At 43.0% G+C, this 24,813-nt stretch overlaps 1 protein-coding gene across 6 annotated transcripts in view; it reads right to left on the bottom strand.

Moving 5' to 3' along the window:
* The window catches only part of ATG5 (autophagy related 5), a 443,620-nt gene that overhangs the window by 235,892 nt on the left and 182,915 nt on the right, over positions 1 to 24,813 (bottom strand). For all 6 annotated transcript variants that reach the window (XM_085611241.1, XM_085611240.1, XM_085611238.1 and 3 more), the window contains exon 6: positions 13,933 to 14,027. In XM_085611241.1, the coding sequence (XP_085467367.1) occupies positions 13,933 to 14,027 (95 nt within the window). The remainder of the gene's footprint in view (positions 1 to 13,932; positions 14,028 to 24,813) is intronic.

Raw genomic sequence — 24,813 nt, 5'->3', positions numbered from 1 at the left:
TTTTAAGCTGCAAACACTGATTTGATTATACAGTAAATTGAGCCATGCTTAATACTAAACCTGTGATGTCTATTAAAGTACAAAAATACCCACTACAGAGTAGCAGCACCAAGGACCAACGTCACCGAAAAGCAGTTCCGCAAGCCTCACACTGAAGAATAGTGTGAATGATCAATGTATCTGCAGATGCCAAAGTTACCACTCCAAAAATGTCAATCATGTCAGCTGCCTAACAAGAGACTACGAATGTAATCATTCCCGCCTCGTCAAGCGTCCTTGAGTCAGAAGAAGGGTCGCCTTAGTTTGCTATGCAGATTACCAAGCTCAGTGTCAGAAGTAGGATGGAATGCTTTATGGCGTGGACCACCGGAGATTAACAGTGATCCCGAACTACTATATCACCTAATAAGTCCATCTAGAGCTGGTGAGGATAATTAAATGTGATTAAAGACGAAAATAAAACGTTGGTAAGAAATGAAGGAGAAGGAATTACTGCCAACAAATCAGGCAGGAAGTGAATAACCGGATCCTTGTAAAGGTAGGACCTCAGATCTGGCCGATGTGACTGACACTAAGATTTGGAGTTTGGTCGACAACATCTTGAGCCCTAGCTCCCATAATGGTTCAAACGGATGAACTGCAGTGTGCTAAAGACCCAGGGACCCAAATGATTGAAAAAGTGACTGACTCATCGGTAGAGAAATTTAAAATGTCTTCAGTTGCCCCATACCCAAAATCAGTGAACACTCATACCTTCGTTTTCGAGACTGCTGAGCCGAAACCAAATCTATGATTTAGGAAATTCAAAACCGTGAGAGGATCACAGTAAGAGATACCAAGGCTTTCTACCATCACCATAAGGATAAAGGCTTCCATTGCCTGGCATGAATGTTGCAAACAGAGGCCTCATTCTCTTAACATTGTCTTTCTTTATAAACTAAGCCATTCAGTAAACAGGAAGTCAGATGTAATGTCAAGCGATTGCTAGTTGGAACATCCAGCCACCTCTGGTAAAGTGATAATGTGATCTTGAGTGATGCATTTGTTGATTCTTTTATACCCAAGTGTAGGACCCGGCCTTTTTTGAAGGGTTTTCCTCACACTTTTTGCCTTCTTCCTCCTATTTTTTCTGACCCTCTATTGTTGGCTTTAGGACTCTTGGCACTTTACCACTTCTAATCAGTGCTAAAGTGCAGGTGCTCTCTCCTTAAAACAAGGTATGATTGGTTTATACCTGTTTAGTATATTTACATTTAAGTCCCTTGTAAAGTGGTATACCATATACCTAAGGCCTGTAAATTAAATGCTACTAGTGGGCCTGCAGCGCAGATTGCACAACCCACAGAAGTGTGCGCAGTATAGTGCTACATTGACTTGGCATTTACATCTACTAGCCAAGCCTTAAACTGCCCTTTTCACTACATATAGGTCACCCCTAAGGTAGGCCCTAGGTAGACCTATGGGCAGGGTGCTGTGTAAGTGAAAGGTAAGACATGTGCTTTTATTGTGTGGCATGTCCTGGTAATGATAAACAGCCTATTGTGTTTCTCACTACTGTGAGGCCTACTCCTCTCATAGGCTAGCATTAGGAATTCCCTCATATGTGTGTAAGTGGTAATTACTGGTCTGAAAGGAGTAGCGCAGCCATGTTTGGTATGTTTAGAATGGTAGTGAGAAATCATGCCTGCTAGTGTAGGTGGATTTTTTATTACTATTTTAGAAATGGCACTTTTAGAAAGTGGGCATTTCTAAGTGCCTCTAACTATGTGCTTTGCAGCCTGACTCCAATCCATGTCTAAGGGCAGTGTGGCAGCTAGGCTTTGTGCATACTTTCCAGGCAGCCATCACACATGAAGGGTTGGGTGAACAGGGTTGCATCTGCATTCATCTGCATACTGAATGGTCTTCCTGGGCTGGGAGAGGGAGGTGGGGCGCACTTACATTTGGCTATCAATTGCATGCTGTGGTTTTAAGAACAACCAATGAATAAAGAATAAATAAAAAAATCAAAGAAAGAACGACTCGCACAATGGTTTTTTGGTAAGACATTACTTCGTTATTCCTATTTGTGAACTATGGACTATAATTTCTATTACATGCACAATTAACTGTGAAGTTGAGTGCTGAACCTCGCTGTGTGTTTTGTATTGGGGTTTCCTTTCCCCTTTTGGAGGCGTAGGGGGGTCACGTCTCTGGTTCATTGCACTACATCTTAGATACATTTTCACTCCTATCACTCTGTTCTTACTTGCCCTGACTAGAGTGGTGGGTTATGCCTGGCTTAGGTGCATACCTTAGCCAACCAGAAACCCCATTTCTAACATACGGCAACTGAATGACTAATGCTGGCTCCTTCTTGGATCCCCTAGCAACCAAAGGGGAAATGCACAAGTGAATAATAAAGACTTTAGCGAGCTGAGTGACAAATCATCGCCCACCAACACCATCTGACACCTCCTTGTGGAGCAGTATGTGGCAAAAGGCCTTTGGTGTAAATAAATCCAAAATTGGGCAACAGCCCCCTTACAGATGAGACCGAACACATTCTTCCATAGGCAAATTTTCTAGATAAGGTGGCCACTCTGCTTAGCTGATTCTCTTCGAAGTAACTCCACCACAGGATTGGAGGATGCCTGAATGGGCTGGAGTTGATTTCACTGACTGAAACTATTTACTGGCCACCTGTTTCAGCACCCTTACATTAGCCTTTTCAATAGGACTGTCTGTTCTAATAAGCACAGCTGGCCACAGAAATTAATCACAGAAATGAGTCTGCATGGTTATCAATATAGCAAAAAACTCATCAGCTTCAAGAGTGGCACACCTACAGTGGAGAATATTGACCCTGTGAAGTGCAAGTGTTCACAATTGCCTTCTAGCCATTTGTGCAGCTTTCTGTGGTGAGCACCAAGTGTTTTCTGAATTGGCCACTGCTAATGATCCTTAATGATGGCAAGGGTCACTAGTACCAGGAATGCGTAATTGTAAGAGAGGAGCCCAAAAATCCAGTACCTGCCAAGCCTTGGGTTTCAAGTGAATTCTACCTCAGTATCTTGAGGAAACCTTATGACTACTGGATTTGCAGCTAGAGGTTGCAGATCTAGCTGACAGGAAGCATTAGAAACGGGGACTGAACTTCTCCGACTTGTGCAGTGACAGAAAACCCATCACTACCTGTGTGTCAAATGCAGCTCCAATAAACTCCAGACTTTGACTCACTACCAAGTTGGACCTTTTGATGGTCACTATCCACCCAAAGAACTGCAGAACGCAGCACTCTACATGGGAGATTTGGATAGACTGGTGAATTGAGCCAGTCTATAGCAATTACATATTAAGAGGCGGATGAATGAAAACCCCTAACAAGAGCAGCAACTTTGCTAAGCTGCAAAGACATTGGTAAACAACCTAGGCTGATTACAAGGTGAACATAAGGTTCTGAAACTGCCTTATGTGAGTAGCATGTGATTGTTTCAAAAAAGGTCTGCAACTTACTTCTGAAACTGCTCCTTATGCACTAGCCACACCCTTCTTAACTCTAATAAAGAACACAAGCGCCTTAACTGAAGCAAATCTGAAGTGCTGGAACTGCAGGCCTCACAAGCATGAGTGATCTTTATCAAGGCGGTTGCCTTCTATTGTTCAAGGAGCTTGGAGAACAAAATGACATCCATAGAGGTCAATTCTTAACATATAACACACTGACTTGGGTGTCCCTGCTAGAGTCACAAAGTAACACAGCCAGTGAATACAGTTTTACAGAACCTTCACATTCTAAACAGCGGCAGACGCCTCATCAGCTGGTTTTCCAAAGGACTGAGGGGCATATACAAGTGCATTTGATTAGGCTACAGGGAAAATGAGAAGCAGCCTTTGGGAGAGCCCTCATTGAAAGGAATTGGACAGAATACAAGCAAATCCAGCTACTGTGTCTATAAACGGCATGTTCAAACGTATTCAGTTTTTCCTGGTACATATGTCTTATTTCACGTCCAAAAAAATAAAGGAATTCTTTCCTCGTGCAAGCTCCTGCTGCTCAGGGTACCATTTACTCTGAGACAATCTGCGACATATGCTTTGGGCACGCCCTATTCTCACACAATACTGGGCGGATATTACCACACACCTTTGCCACATCTTCGGCAATACCACAATAAATAGGTGCCAAACATGTTCGTTTGGCTTGTTTTGGCGTACCAAGAAGACTAAATTCACAGCTTGTTTCTTAGACCTTCTCTACTGCTTGCAAAACACCTAGTTGCTCAACACTGGAAAGTGAGTGTACTCTCCTCGCCCCCCACTCCGCCAGACCTCCATCTGGTGCTGGCTGGATGAGATATAGGCAGAGCAGAGCGTTTAAACAAGAAGAGGCAAGTCATCAGAGAAGGCTTCTCTTCTCACAGGGTTGGGACGAAATGATGGCAGCTTTCCAGACCGATGATGGTCTACCACTCTACCTTCCCCCAAGACTAACTTTCAGATAAGACAAGAACAATATCACACCCTCAACACCACTGCAATAACATCCAACAATACACCATAACTAAGGGCATTGCCAAGTCTCCAGGGGGCAAATCTATTTTACATTGACAGCTGTGTGCCCCTTGCTCCTCCCGCTGCATCCCTTGACTGTGACTTTGATGTGGAGTCCATGGCGAACACAATACAATGGGCAACTTCCACATAGAAACAGAAGAGGGCCCCTGATACAAATCAATTGGGGGAGAGCAGGGGAATTACAGTAGCAAACAACAAGTACAATATCCCTATATATAGTTTTCAAAGGGGTAATATATCCACATATTTATGTAACCCACAGACAAGTAGTATAATCAAAAAGGATAAAGGACAGCCTTATCCGTTGCCCGATTTCTTCGCCAGTTTAAGAATAAGGAGGAGCCTAACTTTCTGAGCTCCCCGTCTGTCACCAGCGTCTTCGTACTCCAGACTGCTATAGTTGCCTCATTTTCTCACTGGTACTCGGCCCCCATGACGTTCAGCCCGCAGTGTGCCCATTAAATTCTCGCTTGTGTGGCCGCTTCTAACTAGTATCACGTCCCACGGTCCCTCCTCCCAGGGTGCTCTTTTTTTTAAGGCAGCGTAGCTATTTGTAGCATCCTGTTATATGGATAGAGGCACCTCCGATATTGCCCTGTAACAGCCTCATTTTTTCTGCTATACCAGATGACATCACTACTACCAAACGTTTGTAGTATGCATCTTTATTGAGCCCCGCTTATAGTACATTGAGGAACAGTAATTGTAGCCAGGATGGCTATTGGCCACCACCCTACTTGATATTACACAGCCCTGATGAAGGATTTGGCAAACTTTTCTTCTTTTCCGAAACGCGCGTCGGCGCATTTTCTGTGTTTTTGTAGTGCACAAGTTTTGTGTATGATATTATGTTTTTTTTGTTTAGTCATTTCTCATGCACTTGATTTACTATTTCATGTTTGTGTTCTGTTTTGACGTTTTGTAATTATATATTGCTCTTTGGTCTATAGATTATGATAATGGGGCTCCATAATCGTTGATATATACCTCTTTTTCATTTTTGATGGAATTTGTATGTATCATTTATATCAATGTTCTATATTACACTAAAATATCTTTAATAAATGTACCTTTTTTACATAAATATGTGGATATTTTACCCCTTTGAAAATTATATATAGGGATATTGTACTTGTTGTTTGCAACTTCCACATAGGCCTAGCTTTGCACGATCCATATACTCATTAAGATTTATATCCCAGGTAATGCTAAAAGAGCATGTGTATATGTCACGCCACAGCCCTCCAGTTCATGCTTAGTTTTGTATTCTTGAGGTTATTTTTCTGTTTATTCTTGTCATTAACAAGTTGAGGAATTCAAGCAGGATGCAAGATTCACTGGAGCGTACATCAGTAAATAACAACTTGAAGACCAGAAAGTTGCAAAATGTTGGACATCCGAATAATAATTGTAACTTATAAATTTCTTGTACTATTAGTTGAATGGGTACTATACAGAGAAGTTTGTAATGTGTTAACTAATAGAAAATCTTAATAAAAAAGGTTTTAAAAAAACAGTCCTGGAACTGGACTGTCTATCTACTATTAAAGAGTATGGACTACTAATTTGGGTCAGGAGGATCAGAATATGGAACACTGCATCTCTTCCTTTTGGCATTGATATTACACTGATAGGCACCAGAGAGCTTTCGTTTAGCAACATGATGGAACCACCGTAAAACCTGTTCTTCCATGGAGGCAGGACTGATCACCCCTTTATTTTCAGGGCCTGAACTCTCCACAATTATAATCTACTGGCTGAGTTCCAAGGTCAGAGAGTCAATCTAAAACCCTAGTTCAGAGATAGGGTTGAGAATTTCTGCAATGAGCAACCATGGCTAACATACCAAGCCCAGGAGTAGGTGACAGAACTTTCAGAAAACTGTTGCATGCCAGAGGAGATAGATGTGGAGGAGTGACATTCATATTCTGTACTAATTTGGACTAACATTGGGCTGAGCCTCTTCTACTGTGTTTGCAGTTATGAACTTCAGGACGGCTCCACCATGTGGAAAACTTAAATCCACATCTACTGGCATACAAAATGTCCCACTGTGGCAATGAACTGTGGGTGTCTACCCAGACGCTGTGGTGCCCCTCCTACAAACAAAAACCTGCACCGAATTGGACCTCAAAGTTTTTCAAACAAGATGTGAGAATCACCAGAGATACTTTAAAGCAGCGAGGCCTAAATACAGAAAACAAGTCTAATTAGTTGCAATACAAAATATTCGAATGGCTGAATCAAGAAGTTATTTCAACCAATCTGATTTGGGTGCTTTTGCACCAGTTAGTATGTGTTTCTGTTTAAACCATTCTGATGGCTTTGAAGTACTGCAGGGAGCTATGGTTCCAGCAGTGTGCTCCGATGCAAACAGACTGGGTTCTGACAGCACATAATTCAAGTGCAGAAAACACTTGAATACTGTACCACTTTTTTAATACTGAAGGAGACAAATTCTATTTGTTTCACATTCTATCAAATATTTTGTGTATCTATGGAGATCCGACCAGTCCATAAGACCTGAAAAGAAACAAGCGCTGTGTTTTATTTGGCTTGATTTAGCAATCCCTCTAGGGTGAGCCCATACTTTTTCCTGCCAAGCCACAAAATTATTATTATTGTTTGTTTTTTTTGTAAATATTTTTATTAGCATTTTGTTATTAACAAAGCATTATCATTAATAAACTTTTCAATAGTGCATATATGCTGTGACTGTACAGTACTTATCAAGCGTATGACTGCTAGTTTACCAGAAAGGTTCCATTGTGTCCGTCGTCGGGAGACAACAGAGGTTGTTGGTGCTGTCCATATCATTCGGTGTTAGGTACACCAATCACTCACTTCTAACGATAAGTCCATTTGTGGGGGTTCACCGATATGTCCACGATAAGCATTCCACCTGCCCCATATCTGCGTCCATTTCTTGGGGCATCCTCTATGGATATATACTGACTTTTCAACCACCATTATACTGTCCATGTCGCAACACCACTGGGAAAGGGCAGGGACCTGTCGGGATCGCCAGCGTTGAGCTATGTTGCTCTTTGCCACAGTCATGTTATTGAGATCTGTGGGCTCCCAGATGTTAAGTATGCATCTCTTTGGTTCTGGTAGAAACGTGACCTCCGTGACTTGTGAGATTGTGCGCATAACCGCCCTCCAATATTTAACTATCTTCGGGCATTGCCAAATCGTATGTAGGAAGGTGCCTGGCTCACCACATTGGCGAAGGCAGAATGGTGTGTCCGACCTACCTATTTTATGCAGGAGCGTACGCGTGTAGTGACAAAATTACTATTTGTTTTTACCTTTATGTTTATTTGCACCTATGGAACGCATGAGCAAAAACGCGGGGGCAATCTGAGAATACTGCACCCACCACAACAAAATTACATGACAAGCAACAATATTCCCAACCCACTAGGTCTTAATTTGTAAACCACCACTTTAGTCCACATTCAATATTGGCGTGCTCGATATAAATGCTTTGATTTGGAAGTCTCCAACCCTTTTAATAAGCAGGGTGTCTGAGAGACTAGGAGTGGTTCAGCATCTCATACATGGGGAGGGAGGATGGGGAAGGTGGTGGGACCCCAGGCCGATGGAAGTGTGGCAATGGAATACAATCTGGCCTCTAAGACAGCCATAAGTATTTGTTAATCTCCGTTACTACTAAACCAATCACAATGCATCGTCTAGAACCAGCAGTTGCCAAGTTATGATGGAGGTTAAGGGAGCTATTAATAAGTTTTAAAACAGTATCTATACTATTGTATATACAGTGATCATATCCAATTCGCCCATTTTAAAGGATTGTTGTGTTTAGCTGTGGGAGGATCTCCATTTTCCCTTCTTATCCTTATTTTGTTGCCCTGTGTCACCCAAACCATTTCGCTACAGCATTGTATTCCTACTAGTGCTCTTGAGGTTGTGTGATCAGGGAATCTGGGGGTTTGACAGAGCAAATCCTTATTAATACTGGTGGTCGTGACATATGTGTGCTCTATATTGTTATGCAATGACTAGCACAGTAGATTATCTTAGCTGCACTAGCTCATGTTAGCTTCTACTTGCACAACATGTAAGTTTTTCTATACATTTATATGAAGTAGAGGCCAAACCTTGCGAAAGTGCGCCTCAAATGAGGTTTAGATGGCTTCCCTCAGAAGCTAAATCCATTTTCCACTTCACAGCCCCCTTAACTATGATGGTGACAGCCATTAAAGCAAGGCACTTCGTTCCCCTTTAACGAAAATATAAATAAATTGTAACTCATTCACGGGGGGCAGTCTGGCATCCACAAATGGAATACCCATTTATTTATGTATGACGTAAGAAGGGTTCCTCCTGAAATCAAAGTGCTATTGCCCAGTTTTTATTTAACCCCCAGGTTGGATTCGGCTACTATTTCTCCTTTTTACGAACCTGAATAAGCCCTCTGAGGCATAGGACTGGTGGGGAGGGTTGAGTGATAGTTTCTATCACTGTAAGCCAAAACCATAATGTGACCTAGCTACCTGGGAAGGACAATGATAGACAACTAAAGTGCAGGTTGACTATTGGGCAAAGCGCTTTCTTCCCCTGTTCGTCATTTGCAAATCAGAAAGACAGCTGGCACAGCTGCTATGGTGAAGAACTGGCATGTTTACTTATGGCAGCTACCATAAAGGACACAGGGGGGTGGGGTCAGAGAAGTTCAACAACAATCCAACCCCTCTAGATGAGGAGACACTGACACTGGTGCGAAATCTTGCAGCAATGACAACACTACCAAACATTTGAAAAGGGGAACATTTCTGCTAATTGGCTGAATACCTCAGTTGACCTTAAATATTGAAGTAAATGAATAAAGGCACACTGTCTTTTGTAAAAGAAGAGGCTGAAGCAGACATATGCACAAGTGGTCCAAACACACCTAAAGAAGCGATTTCCCTTCTAACATGGCTATAGCAACATCTCCAATAGTAGAATCTGGTCCTAGCCAAGTGTCTCTCGCTATATAGACTGCCATTGTGCCACCTGTGACGGTTGAAACAGTTGACAGAAGTACCAGTGGAAGTGCTTTTAAAGAAGAGATTTCCAGTCAAACCTGCTCCTGTACAGCATTAGACCGCTATCAAGGGAGACATGGATTTACTGAAGGAGCATCCCATGTTGGCAAATACATCAGAATGGAGATACTGGGGAGCTATACAGAGAAGATATTGGTATTTTAGAAGACTGGTCCCTCTTCTGAGCAAGAGTACAGAAGACAGAGAACACCTGATTATACGAGTCTCCCTATCCTCTGAATTATCAGAGAAGTAGATGTGCAAGAGGGGAAGGAACCCGAGAAGTCTGCAGTCTCCAACATATCTAACAAGATGTAACTCATTTAGAGGTTTGCGGATGACTTCCGAGAGATGAAGGTGAGCTCTCGTCTACCCACCTTTATATGGCACACCACGGATGCTGCAAAAGAAACAACTCCCATCGAAAATGAGAGCAAATAAGTTTTGCATGAGAAGGGTTCGTGTGAATATCGCATTTGCCCTAAGAACAGGAATGCATGTGGCCTATATAGATCCAGTGGTAAGTGACTGCATTAGAGGAAGGAGAAGATTTTGGTCTGACATTGAATGAAATGGCAAATAATTTTTGATTCTTTTGGACCTGGCCTCCTATATTTTCAGGGTCAGAGCATCTGCTCCGTGACTCTGGACCGTCACGCTGGCTTATCTTTTGGAATGGCAAGTCATCTAAGATGGGCATTTGCAAACGTTGTTTACTTGAACTTAAACAAAAGGCAGCTTCAAGACTGTGGCTTCAGTAAGGATAAGGAAGTGTAGTTCTTTATCTATGCATGTTAAGCTTCACATTATGGTACTCAGCAAATTTTTCTGCAGTTTAGTCACCGTAAATAGCACATGACAAAGTAGCCCTGCAAAGAGCACCACAGCCAGTGTAGACCACCAGGCCGTCTAAGCCCATCAAGCTAGAGGACTGTGTGACAACATTTACACCAGATTTCTTCTGAATTCTGAACCATGGGCAGTAATTGTGGCTTCTTTTCTGTTTGTTTCTTGCTTCTTGGTACGTACTTGTAGTCGCTCATTTTTTACTCATTCATTTTCTTTTATCCAATTCCTGACAAATGTTTATTTAGCTTTTCAAATATAGACAAATGAAATATAGTAGTTTATCTGCAGTTCAGGTATCATAAATGGAAGGTACATGTGCGTGGTTGGGACAAGGCAGATGTGCTCTAAGAGAGCTCAATGCAGAAAACATGATCTGGAAGGAATGAGCACAACATAGTGCCCCCCCTGAAAATGAGATCTACTTGAGCAGACTGCAAACAATGATTCTCATTTGAGGAGTGTTTGCAAAGGAGGCAATAATCAAGACAGAGAAGTTTGCACCACCTCTCCTGCACTGCGTGATGCTGGGAGAGTAAGATGGGTGCCTAATGGGTACATTACAAGCAGTGTAATTAAAAATGGGACGTTCATTCTGCTCCTCTGACATGGGTGCAGTCAGGACAGCAGACGAGTCCACACCTGGAGAAGACTGTGTTGACTGCTGTATCAACATTCTATGGATTGGGCGGAACAGCTTAGAGCAGGGGTCTCCAACCTTTTCTGTGACAGCAACTTCTACTCAGTAAAAGTCCTCTCAATCTACCAGCAGATTTTATCACTGTAAATTAATGACAAGATACGTCAAAGTTACACTAGGACCACCCTAAGGAGAACGACTATAAGTAGGGACCACCCAAGCATTTCGGACAAGGCTACCACCAGAAATGCTACTTAAAAGCGTATCAATATTAAATGTCTCCATCTGACTAAAGGAATAACAGCCAAAGTAACACATGCCATCAGCAGCAAAGGACATAAGCACGGGAATGCGTCCTTTCAACTTAGCTTGAATTATCTATCAAATATCAACTCTTGGGACTGATGCCGGGGGTGACAACCCTAAAGCGTAAATTCTGTGTGATTTCGTTACTCATGGCCAAGCGGAGGGTCTCGCTCTGCTGGAATAGCAGGAAGATTCCGAAACCCAAAGACTGGATTGCTGACTTAACGTACTGTAGGGATACCTTAAAGACCTATGAAGAAGAACTTCCTACCAGATCGAAGCCAAGAGATTATTGGAAGTATCTAACCCAATACCTGAATCTGCATCAAGTGAACTGAATGATTGTTTCTACTGCATTGCTGGGCGGAGGGCATAGAGGGCCGTTGAATAGGGATGGATCACTAAGACTGGTTGAAGGATGCTGTTGTACTGTGACCAAAACGGTTATGGTTGTTTTTGATTTGTACACATTTAAAATGCTAATAAAAAAAAATAAAAAATAAAAATATATATCAACTTTAAATGTGTTTTGGAATTGCAACCTTTTATCTTCAGCAGCATATCTATTTCTGAAAATACACATTTCTTTATCAAATTCATTTTGGACAAAAAAACTCACTTTTTCAAAGAAAAAAACCCCATAATATATGCCTATAAAATATCAGTCTTCATGTTTAGGAAATAAGAGTCCTCAAACATCAGCTTGTCCTTTTCATTGAGAGCTCACAAGTACAAACCCTCGCAATGACAGATTCTGCTTTAAACGCCCAGGTGTTACAGTCATAGGTTATGGATGCACACCACAGCATCAAGGATGCCTGTCCTATGTCAATAATGCCTTCTATTATACGTTGAAAAAAACTGTTAAAAAATGTTTCTCAGCTCTGGCTCTTTCTATTAAAAAACAGAGATGCATACATTTGCTTTCAACCTATGGAGCACATACTCAATCTAACAACACAATCATATTGTTTTTTGCTAACTAAAAAACGCAAACTAAAAAATAAATTAAAAGGACAAAAAAGGTGGCTTGCACAACTGTATTTAGCAAAAAGGGCTTGACTATGAAATGTCATGAAGGGCTGGGCCGTTTATCTGACCTAGACACAGATTTAGCTGCTTCGTCAGCCTCAAATTGTCAATAAAACCCATAATAAAAATAAATACGCATATACATGCATTTACAGGCTTGCTCATCATCCACTGGAATGCTTCAGTTTCATTCATAATCTGATTGCACCCCGCACTGAATACAGCATGGCTCAAAGACGTCAGCCCACTTCATCTACTGCTTTTTCGGCATCGAGTGATGGCATTTTCCTTTACAACATGAGCATAGCCGTCGGAAATGGAGTGCCCATTTAAGTTATTTTTCTTTGCTTACATATGTCTGCCACTTTTAAGCCGCGTTTGATCTGTATTATATGTGCCCGCCAAAAAATAAAATAATAAATAACGACATAGCATGTTTTCCGATGCCATACCCATTTGCTCTCCCAGTACTTGAATCCTAAGGTTAGAACTAACTGGAAAAGCGGATTTAACAGCCTTTAGAATCTAACTTGGAGCAAGTTGTTGTGAATTATTTCATTCTATATAACTTCATTCTATATAAGGATTATGGGCCCAACTCTCAAACATTTTGGCGCAGCTGTTAAGAACTTCAGTGCAAAACCAAGCCATGTGTTGGCATGAACACACATATCATTAACACAATCGAAATCTGTTTAGTTTGTACCCAAAATAACTTAATACTAAACACAACGTACTAGTACAGCAGGTTACCTACGGTACCACGTTTAGAGACAGTGGTGGGGAAAGGGTGCTTGAGAGAAAACCACAAAATTAAATAAACACTTGCAAGTTCTAAATTTCCAAACTTAGTAGGTCATTTTCTACCCTTGAAATGTTCATAAACTACTCATTCAAAAGACCAAAACAAATGAATTTCCATGGTGGGGAAGGAAAACTGCATATTTCATGGAGGTGGAGGGACAAACAGTCTTTCTGGCAAATGTGCAAATCTGCCACACCTATTCATAGAGGTTCTTCATACTGTGCATGCAAATCTGCTATTTGAATCAAATTTCTTGAGTTTGTGACCAGCGTTAGTTAAAGTCACCAAAAACTTTAAAATATTTGCAAATGGAAAGGAGAGATTAAAGGAGGGCTGCGATTTCTACCTTATTGTTTATAGGGCTGTACATCCCTATATATGCTAACAGCCAGTGCAGTATCACATATAACCAATTTCAAAATGACTGCAACGTGATGGCATACGAGTGAAAATTATTAAACACCATGTTCCTAATTTAATAGCATACCTGAAATATATATTACACATCTGATAAGTCAGAAAACAAGAATACTACCTTACAATGCTATTGCTCTCCCAAAAGTCGCCATTGACCTCAAGGCAATTCTTTGCCCGGGTAGTAAGCGGCTACTACTAATCACTTGTATCCACCAAGAATTTAAAACATATCCTGGTTCTCGCCATTGTGTATACAGATCTCTTTAGTACCTTACCTGGTATATTCTAAATGGGATATATCGAAATCCGTTCTCTTCTGCTGGGTACTCCATGAGTTTTCGATTTATGGCCCAAAACTGGTCAAATTTATCTGAAAGGAAAATAGAATACTAGTCAATGTTAAAACCTAAATGTAGACCATGTCCCTATATCTCATCACTGCTTCCACCTCATTGCCTTGCAGAGCAGGGAAGTATGAAGATTTCAACAATCTTTTTTAGTGACTAATAACTTAAGCACATTACCAATATGCCTGCATTTTGTGAGCTGAAAAGTAGGTGCAATCATTCTACCTAATTTAAGAGAAAAACGATTCAGCAATGAACTAGATTTAGCAATGCTCTCTCATGTCCTTATTTCCTGACTAGAAATGTAGTATAATAACACAAAAGCCTGGCTCCTAGCCACATAATGGAGTACAAGAAGAAATATTCCCCTTAAACAAAAAGGTCCTACCCATGGGTGTGCGACAGGTGAGTAAATATTTCTATACCCTGAACCGCAGTGCAAGCTACATAAATGCAATGATTTCGATGATAATGGTATAGTGAACTCTAAAATTAGTCCTTGGTAAGCCTATTTCCACATATGAAAGAAAGAAAAATGACTTTAGCTGAAGGGGTTACAAGATGTGTAGATTTGCTGTAGATTCACATGAAGACTATATCCAATCACCATTAGTAGAGGCCCTCCAGAATACTCAATAAATCTTCTTTAAATGCACCTCACTAACAGCTTCAGAGTAATTAAATGTGATTGATCTGGAGACAGCGCCTGGAAGCCAAACATTCATCCAATCTCATAGGTAACAGTGAGCCGGACCAAGCCCTTCATGCGGCACGGAAAATACCAAATGTTAAACATCCCAACAGGAACCGCACTTGTCAAGAGCGGCGAAGCGTAAGAGCTACACTTTTGCCTCATACTTTGCAGAGTTGATATAGGCCTCGTTCTACAACAGTTCAGTCACAAAACGCATAACATGATGAAGACACATTTGTATGCAGACATAAAACTTCCTCTATTAGAGAAATGCTAGTAGATGCAGCCAGGACGATCTCGTTAGTGTCACAATGACACATATATCAACTAAGTGACAATGCAATTTTAATGGCTGGTAATGAAGCAGTAAGGATACAATTCAGCCCATGAATTACAGAATAGAGCGTCACAAAACTCTAGACCTACACTCCATTACAGCATTTGCCATGTACTATTGAGAATTTTATAAAGCACCGCGGCATAGATCAAGACATAATGGCGGAGATACTGATAGACCTACTATGACAGGCCGCTGCGATGAGGAATGCTTGGAACTGAAGAGGCCTCTGACAGAACAGAAGCTTACTCAAACCCTGAAATCCATGAACGTAGTAGAACTTCAGATCCCAAAGTTTTCCTGGCAGAAGTGTCTCTCACAATGGCACCCAAGTGAGGTTGCCATACCATAGTTACTATGCTAACAATACCACTTGAGCACATTCCTATCAGCCCCATAAATATATCTAGCTCCTAGGTGCAGTACTTGACGTGTAAACCACAAACACCTATCTGCCATAGTAGGATACGTTAAGCACCCAAGGCAGACCAGGACAGTGCATCCAAATATGACCCGCTTATACTTGGAGCAGTACTGAAGTGATATCAGGACTGCTTTGAAACCTCCAGGATGTCTCTCGCTGCAAGCCGAGGGGCTGATTTTGAGGGGAGTCAGGGGGCCCGCGTCTGGCAGATGATGCATACAACTGCAACCTCCTGTAGGGGGGATGCCAGAGGGTCCAAATGGCCAGCGCACCCCCACCAAAGAGATGCTCTCAAGATGGAGGAGTCCCTGGCATTGATAGGATCTACTCTGTATGTGGATGCTCTCCTTGTGGAGGGGCAGAATGCTGCCACTCACAGTCAAGTTAGCCAATGGGCGAAGCAGCCTGACCCTTTGCCCAAAGCTGTATGCAGTAGTGGACAGAAGGAAAATGGGAATGGCACAATAAGAGACAATTGATGAAGAGGGCTTGCCATGGGCTTGGCTAGCTCCAGACCTAAAAATGGTGAACAGTTACGACTTTTTTTTTTTTTTTTTAGTTATTTCCACCTAAACTATGAATGTGATCTTGTATCTTTCGCCAGACGTTTTTCACTAACACAATACCCATGCCCGGTGCTAAATGTGTAAAACAATAAGTCAGTGCTCAAAGCTCTGCTCAGAACCCCACGGGGGGTTCAATATAGCCTTATAGCCCGCTGTAGCGGGCTATACCGACTGTTAAAAGCCCGCTGCAGCGTTAAAGGCCCGAGCCTAAGGTGAGGGACTTTAACAAGGCAGCGGGACTTTAATAGCCGGTATAGCCCTGCTGCGAAGGGCTATAAGGCTATTAGAACATTCTGCAGAGGGTAGAATGTTCTAACAAATTAAACAAAGGCTTCAGGAAGCCGAGGGGATTGAAGTCCCCTAAGGCCCGCTGAAGCCTTTGTTCACAGCCACAAAGCAGCATTGGAATGTTGGAGCTCCGGGCTTATACCAGCCATTATAAGCCCAGAGCACTCTGTTGTTTTCATTGGAGCTTCCAACATTCAAATGTTCTAATTAAATGTTAGTGCACAGTGTACCAAAGCTGCCTAGTCCTAAATCAACCTCATGCCTCTTTAATCCTCTACCAGACACTCCATGCCCCATTTTCTCACTTTTGTACGTTCCTGCCTTCTCCTTTTTTGACGGTTTGTGATTCTTCCTCCGTCTTTCTACTTCGTTCGTTTTTCACAAATGTCTGATGAAGGAAAATAAGTGCCGGTCCCCAAAAATGAGTGATGGCTCAAATTAAGCACTGCCTACACCTCCTAGGAGCACCGCACCGTTAGCCACACATACAGTAGTTATGACTGAGTAGCCTGCTGCAAACCAGTGCTCCTCCATGATACTGAACAATTCAATCTGTTCCAATATTTACAGGACATTTTACAAGCTCTCCCATTCAAAGTAACACTCTGCAGATCTCGAGTTTTAATGAGGTTCTTCGGTATTTTCTTAGATCTTGGTGTTCAAACGATTGTTGTGTGAGAGGATAGAAAGTGCTTTGAGACAATTCAACCAGATTCTTCAACAAAGGGCATCGGCACTTTAAATGAATACAGCAGAAGTGGGTGTTTCAAACACACTTCAGCAGGAATACATGTTGCTGTTTCCTGGTTAGCATTCCATGATTATTGGGGATGAAGAGAGTATAGGGAGTTATGAAGGATTTTTTTTCCATCATAATGTTGTTAGTTACTTGACTGGGAAAGGTACACGTGGGGAGCACCGGTCTGGATGAGAAACAGGCAGGGAACACAGGTGGGAGGTGGAGTGTGAGGGGAAAAAGATATCACAAAATCCGCAGCATTGGCAAATCACCCAAAAAAGTTTCATTCTTCGCTTCCCAGGTAAGAGCACCACTTGTGGATTCAGATACCACACGCTGAGTGCCTGGTAGTGAAACCATTACCTTCTGTGCTCCACATACTTCGAGACAGCCAAAGCGGCAATACTGAACTTTTTATGCTGAACAATTCTGTGGCTGAAACAAGGGGGGCACAGGTCAGATTTCCTCTCTATGGCTCGGCTCTTGCTTGTGCCTCCTGGATCTTACAGGTAGGCTTCACCTTCTATCGTCACCTTGGGAGTCAGAGGTTCTACTGAAACCTGGGACCAGGACCATAACCTAGTGCTGCTCCAAGGGCTCCTCCATGCTCCACCAGCCAGCTCGGCATTTCAATTGCTGCATTCGGACGTCTCTCTGCATGCAACAAATAAGTTGGAGTCGAGCAGAGAGTACAGACAGTGCTGCCTTCAGAACTATCTCTATCTGCACCTCCTCTTTAGGAGAGGAACTGCACCAGCCAACCCCTGTTGTTGAGCTCTTTGGGGCAGACAAGATTTGATAAGTTGGGGAAAACAAAGATCTAATTCGACCTTCAGCTACAATAGCTGTAAATATCATGTTGCTTAGCTTTGGTAATGCTCTTTCTGGTGGATGCTCTATTTAACTACAGGTCCCTCCCCTTTAAAATATTCTGAGGCGCCATCCTGAATCTGGAGATTTTCAAGCAATAGCTGCAGCACGCTGCCAGGTGGTGGCACATGTCTCCGCTGTGGGCTTGCACCGCTCACGTACGTGACTAAGTGGAGCCACTGCGCGCTGACAGAAGTTTTTGAAATTTTCTATTTCCATGTCCTCAGAAGCTGATCAACTGCGGCAAATTGCATTCAACAGTGTGCCGGTCTTGGGACCTCTAAAATGTGCAGATATCCACTACACAGAATGGGGAGGTGGGAAGACAGTGAAGAATCTGCGATTAGAGTATCCACCAAAAAGAGCGTTAGCAAAGAAAAGTTACTTACTCTTCTGATGCATACTTCTAACCGTAGATTCCTCACCTGTGGAATAGATACCCAAGCAGTACCTCCCATTAGGTGTAGGGTCTGAGCAGTAGAATCAAATTAAAACAATCCTGCAGGACAGAGCAGGCAAATTGGCCATCTCTGTAGGCCTGGTTGTCAAGCCAATTGCACTTGGGAAATGTGTGCACCCATGCTGCAGTCTGGCAGATGAATATCTCAGAAACACATGTTGCTAATGCGATTATGGCGGCCTTAGCTCTGTTGAAATGAGCTTGAGGGCCTGCGCTTGTTGCTTTTTAGAAAATAACACATTTTTATATACTGGATGATCAATTTCGTCAGTGTCTTTTGCTGCACTGCCGTTCCCTTTTTCTACACCAGCAAATCCCACAAAGAGCTGATCACCAACACAATACTCTCTTGGGGTCAAGCTGACAAGCTAATGAAGTCTCTCTTACTCTTTCGACGAATGAGGGGAAGAGAAAACAAGCATTTGCAATGCATTAGGTCTCGCATTTACGCGAGTTTGAGCTATTGACATTGCAAATAACAATGCCTACTGGCATTGTCATTTACAATGCTAATAGCTTTAACTCGTGTAACTACGAGACCTATTGCATTGCAAATGCTTCTTTTATTTATGGTATGCTTGTGTGCCTGTTGAGATGGTTTGATATAACTACATGGAACTGTGCATCCTATTTGTTTCTAATATAAAGGCTTTTTGAAGGTTGGAAAGCGAGTGTGTAGGCACATAGTTTGCGTAAATTGTTTCTGATCGGGGAAGAGAGATGCTCCCAGCATGCAAGCTGTTCGGAAAGGCTGAGTGAGATCTTATTGTATTGGAAGTGAGAAGGGTGCGACAAGGGGGATGGGAGGGGGCGGGGGGGCTGGAAGACAGCTAAATACTTTCTGGTTGTGTTGTGAAACCACACGCATAGCTATAAAGATTGCTATCACTCTCGTGAGCTGCATAAGGCTCTTGTTTGGCAATGTATCCCTTCAGGGAATTGTCCGAAATTACAGAATGGGAAGCTTCCCTCGAGATATGACCCTAGTTTACCAGCTGCAAATAAGTTTGATGTAGCTACAAAACCACGTTTGGTGTGTTTTACAAATATTTTAGTTTCTACAGAGTAAATAGTCGTGTTTTGGTGGAAAATGTGCGTTTAGAGCATCTAAAAGGCAGCGCTTGTTTTAGTTCTTATCTATGTTTTTTAATTGCAAACGTTGGATACATAGACAAGCACATTATTTGAACAGTATACCTATAAACACAGTATTTTCAATTTCAAAACATAAATTTGAAAGAAAAGACACAACTTTTCAGATGCCCCTAAAAACAATTGTAAAAGACACAGCCTTTTAATTCGCATAAATGCAGCGATAAACGTCAAATTCTGAATAATTAAGTACATACTTTTTAATAAACCACAAACACGATGTAGAATAAAATACTGTAGCAGTTTAGCAAACGAGAGAAGGAGGCGCTGTTTTTCTATTCGTAGGCGCTTTGTGTCGCATAAAAAGGCAGCGTGTCTCTCCTTTGCTAAACTTTTAAAGTATTTTAAGCTAGGTCGCATTTAATCCTAATGAAAAGTATCAGCTTTTTTAGTTGTGACTTTGGACAAATTGAAAGGGAATGGGAGGCAGTTGGGGCTGTTTAAAAGTACGATGGAATGTCTGAAAGAAAATGGTCTACCCAAAATTGGGCTACTGAGGAAAAAATACGAGCAACATGCAAATAGAGGTCAAAATACTGAGCACAACTCTGAGCATAAGAAGGAAGGAGGCGGGGAAATGTGTTGGGAGATGTCGGGAGCACGACCGAAGGCCTGAATGGAGGAAAGAGGCGCAGATAGCTAAGAAGGCACAGAAACCGGCACAACAACTGGTGAAAGAGGAGATGCAGAAGGGCGAAAAAGCAAACGAAAGGCAAGAGTGAAATAAAGTGAAAAGAGGCTCAGAGGGGATAGAAAAACGTAGAAAAGGAGTAGATGAGAGGCAAGCGCTCCGATACCTTCAGTACGCGTTGGCGCTTAGTAAAATGACTTTAAAAAAAAAAGAAAGAACAGCAGGAGTGGGAGGAGATAGGAAGCACAAGCAGAGGGAAGGGTAAAGCAGCACGAGGGAGCCAGAGGGCATGGAGAGTGTAAGCCCAAAAAAACAAGCAGGAAGTGGGATAAGGGAGGGGCTGGCAAATGGTGATCACTTTCGCGGCCGCTTTGATATTCTCAGTGGCCGCGCGGCTCACTGAGAATATCAAAGTGATCAGCAGGCTGACAAATGGTGCGCGCGCCCGGCGCACATGCACTGTAGTTGGCGGCCCGAAAAGCACTAGTTTGCACTCCCAAAACCCGCTATCTATAGCTCTCGCCAGAGCAGCGCTAAAGCGCTGGCTCAGGCGAGACCTAAAGAAGCAGGTAGAGTGACAGATTGGTAAAGACCACTTTAGTCAGCAAGGTGTCCCGGGTCCTCCGCACCAATATATCTGGAAGGGAGTGCAGCCCACTTACGCAACGTGCAGATGTTATTATAATGAGGAATACTGTCTTAAAAGTCAAGAGCCGCAAAGAACAATAGTTCACATGCTCAAAAAGCATGCACATGACGAATGTCCGAACCAAATGAAGGTCCCATCGAGGAATTATGGATTATGGAAGATTTCAGAGGAAACAAATATATATGAGTCCTTTCAGGAAAAGCATCACATCAGTTATTAAAACCAGAAGGTCGATCCAGCAAACACGAAAAAGCAAAAATTATCAATATGTTACCTTTAACTGTGCTGCTGTAAAGTCTTGCTGGGCCAAAGATAAAGCAAACAACATTTAAGAAAGTCTTGCCTGCAGAGGATGAAGTCTATAGTCCCTATACCAGACCACAAACTTTTCCCAGAATTCAGAATAGACAGATTGGTTGAAGGATGTCTGGCAGCAAGGATTACATCCATATCTCTGATGGCAAATCAAAACTGCTCAGATACCACCATCCAGTCTCCACACATGGAGATGTACGTTGTGGAGATATGCCTTGAGGACCCTTTCCTGTTGCTGAGACAGGAGGACCTCCCGAAGGGGTAGCCGAATCAGATTGCATTTGCTCAGGGAAAGATATCTGGGTACCACACTCTCCTGGCCCAATCTGAGGCAACCAAAATTTCTCGGCACAGTCTGTCCTGACTTTCATCAGGACTCAAGGCAAAATGGGTAATGGTAGTAACATGTACAGGAGACCTGTGTTCCACCACAGGCAGAACACGTCTTGCAGAGAACCTCTTCATGGAAATTCCGGTGCGCAATAATCATGGCACTGCGCATTCTCAGCAATGAAAAAACACCCAGCCAGGGTAAGCCATTCTGCTCAAAGATGTTTTGAGACGTAAGGATGAAGATATCATTTATGGTCCAGAAGATGTCCTCAGTTTGTCTGTTCTGGCATTTAGGGACCCTGCCAGGTGATTGGACACCAGGAAGAGATCCAGCTAGCTCAGCAAACTTCAATGGCGCAAAGCCTCCTGGCACAAGCCCAAGGACCCTACCCGCCATGCTTGTTGCAGTAGCACATGGTGATTGTGTTGTCCATGAGAACCTGCACCATCCTTTCTTTGATGGTCAGTAACAAGGAAGCTTGGAGAGCCAGCAGAATGGACCAAAGCTCCATTAGATTGGTGTGTAGATCAGCCAGCACAAGTCAGGTTGTGTCCGCTTACCACCACTAAAGTTCCCAGGCTGTCTCTCCCAAGATAAGGATAGTGTTAGACATACAGCCCAAATGCTGAACCAAGTGAAATCAAAGGATCCACTGCAGGGCCTGCATGTACCATCTGGTGAGCAACACAACGATAATGCATGAGTATAAGATCCCAAGAAGTCTCACAACCACTCACTGTGACCCAGGACAGAGCCCAACTCATCGTGATCATAGCAATAGCTTAAGATAGTAAATATTAAGGGAATCTTCTGCATAGGCATCAGGTGGAACGTTCATTCGCTGATGAAGAACCCCAGAGATGTCAAAAGGGCTATGGTTATCCGGAGGTGGTTCTCAGTTCCTTCGGGAGCCAGCCTTCAGTAGCTATTTGTCGAAGTATTAGAGTACATGTATCCCTGACTTCCGAAGAGAGACTGCAACAACTACTTTCACTTTTGTGAACACCTGAGGGGCAAAGTGAGGTCAAAGGGCTAATTCGAAGTGTTCAGACCCCACAATGAATTGCAGGTAGCTCCTGTGGGATTAGAGTACAAGTATATGAAAATACACATCCTTCAAGTCTGAGGACACCATGCAGTATCATCTGTTCTGAGTAGAAAGAACCTGAGCCAGAACTAGCATTCCGACTTTGTTCTTCCACAAGAAGTCATTCCGAAGTTGGCCTATCTAAGAAGAGTATGAGATCTCCATCCTTTATTAGCCCAAGGAAGTACCAAAAACAACACCCTTCACCTCGCTCTGCTTTCAGCACCCTCCCAATATCATATCTGGCCAGAAGACGGTTGACTTTCTGCATTAAAATTCTGGCATGGTCTAGTGAGACACGTCCTGGCACAGGGTGGATAAGGGCGGGTGTTAAAACAGATGGTAGGCCATAGCCCCTTTGAAGGATCTGCAATACCTATTGATCCACCATGATAGATTTTCAGTCAGGGAGGAAAAAACAAATTCTGCCCTCAACCAGCTGGTTGTGGCTCAGAGGGGTTTGGCATGCGTGGTCGCAGGGCAAAAGTAGGTTGCTATACTCGTTGGGAAGGTTGTCATTGCCTGTATGCTAGACCTCATGAGTAGCCCCTGAATTTCCAAAGCCACCCTAGGGAACTGGTCACAATGGTGACCTCCTTACTCTCAAAAGCAGAGTTTGCCTTCTCTGTTAAAGGTCTTGAGCCATCAAAGGGGATGTCCATCCCCCAATAAACAAGTTTCATCAAGTTTTATGTATCCAGGCATGCCACCTGAGCATTACGCTAGTGGCCATGGTGTCATTGGTGTAAAGGACAGCATGCAGGCCATTCATTACATCATCTTGACCATCCTGAATAATTCAGGCAAAATGTACCCTGAGGTCCTCTGGAACAACCGGCAAGATTGTGCTGACCAAGTCCCACAAAGTAGGGGTGGGGATACATGGTCAGATGCCAAATTCCATTGAGTGAGCATAAAGTTTGGCTAAAGAAAACAGCTTTCTCCTGAAGGTATAAAAGCACTTACAATTCGCTGCCTGGAATGGTAGCAGGAAAGGCATTAGGATTCATTTTACTGGCTGACACCTGCACACCAGACTATCCAGCATCAGGTATGCTTTAGGAATGTTGGGTCACTAAAGACAAGTCTGGGTCGTCTGGCAACGGGTCAACTGACTAGGGGTCAAGCATAGTTTCATTTAAGTGACAATAAGAGTGTGTGTGAGTGTCTAATTGAAGGGCAGTAGGGCTCAGTGGATGATGGACCGAGCTGGAGGATTTTCATAAGTAAATTTGATTAATTTGATTAAGTTTCAGCAGTAGGCAGCTGTGAGTCTAGGACTTCTGCTGCTCTGCGTACACGTCTCCGAAGGAAGCGCTTCCATCCATTGGTGGATCAGGTGGAAAGCAAAGCTAGGTGTCTGGAGTATCTAGCCCACTTTCATTCTACAGGTATAATTGAAGTCCTTCATCAGTTGTGAGAGGAGAGCAGTTTACCCGCCTCCTCATCATCACCATCATGGGAAGAAGCTGCGAGCCTTGGACTGCATTTGGAGCTGAACACTGCTTCTTACCTCTTTTAATACTAGACGAGTGAAAGACACTGGGAGTAAGGTTGATTCATGTTTGGCTGTGCCTTAGTGATTTCGCGGCGTAATATAGGTCAAGTGTGGGTCACTTCTGTTTGGGGTGAGAGATCAGTGTTGGCATCGGGTCTGGTATGGAACAGATGCCAACAGAGTTGGTAATGATGCAGGTACAGACAGCACTGGTGTGGACCCCTTGGGCAGAAGTGGATGTCAGGATTAGTGTCAGCAAGGGGCTTGTGACTGTTAAGGGATAGTTGGCACCAGGGATGGGCCCATCAGCAGATGTGAGACTGGAGATCACTGTGGCTCCCTGAGCCTGCAGGGACTCCAGTGGAAGGCATGCCCTCCTTGAGGGCCTCTATCTGCTGTGGGGGTCGACGATGGCTTGGGAAAGTTAAGAGGTACCAGGACTAATTGTGGAACAGGCTAGGAATCAGTAACTGCTGGAGGCAAAGGGCTCCTAGTGTCCATCTGTGAGACTTCTTGCCTGACTTTGAGTGATGAGAGGGGGATCGAATCCCGCTCGGACTTTTTGCACTTGCGACTTGCTTTAGATTTTGACTTGCCTGAGACCTTTGAGTGGGACTAGGATTTAGCAAGGGACCAACCTCTCAATCTGGACTGGAGTAGTTAGTGATTGGAGAAGGAGTAGTTCCGTTGTATGGACATAATCTCTTCTTATAAAGTACAACTTTGCTTACTGCTCACTGATCTGATCATCTTTGGGTGCATCAG

This window comes from Triturus cristatus, chromosome 6 (genome assembly GCF_964204655.1).
Source record: "Triturus cristatus chromosome 6, aTriCri1.1, whole genome shotgun sequence".
Classification (NCBI taxonomy): domain Eukaryota; kingdom Metazoa; phylum Chordata; class Amphibia; order Caudata; family Salamandridae; genus Triturus; species Triturus cristatus.
This window is presented reverse-complemented; position numbering and strand designations above follow the sequence as displayed.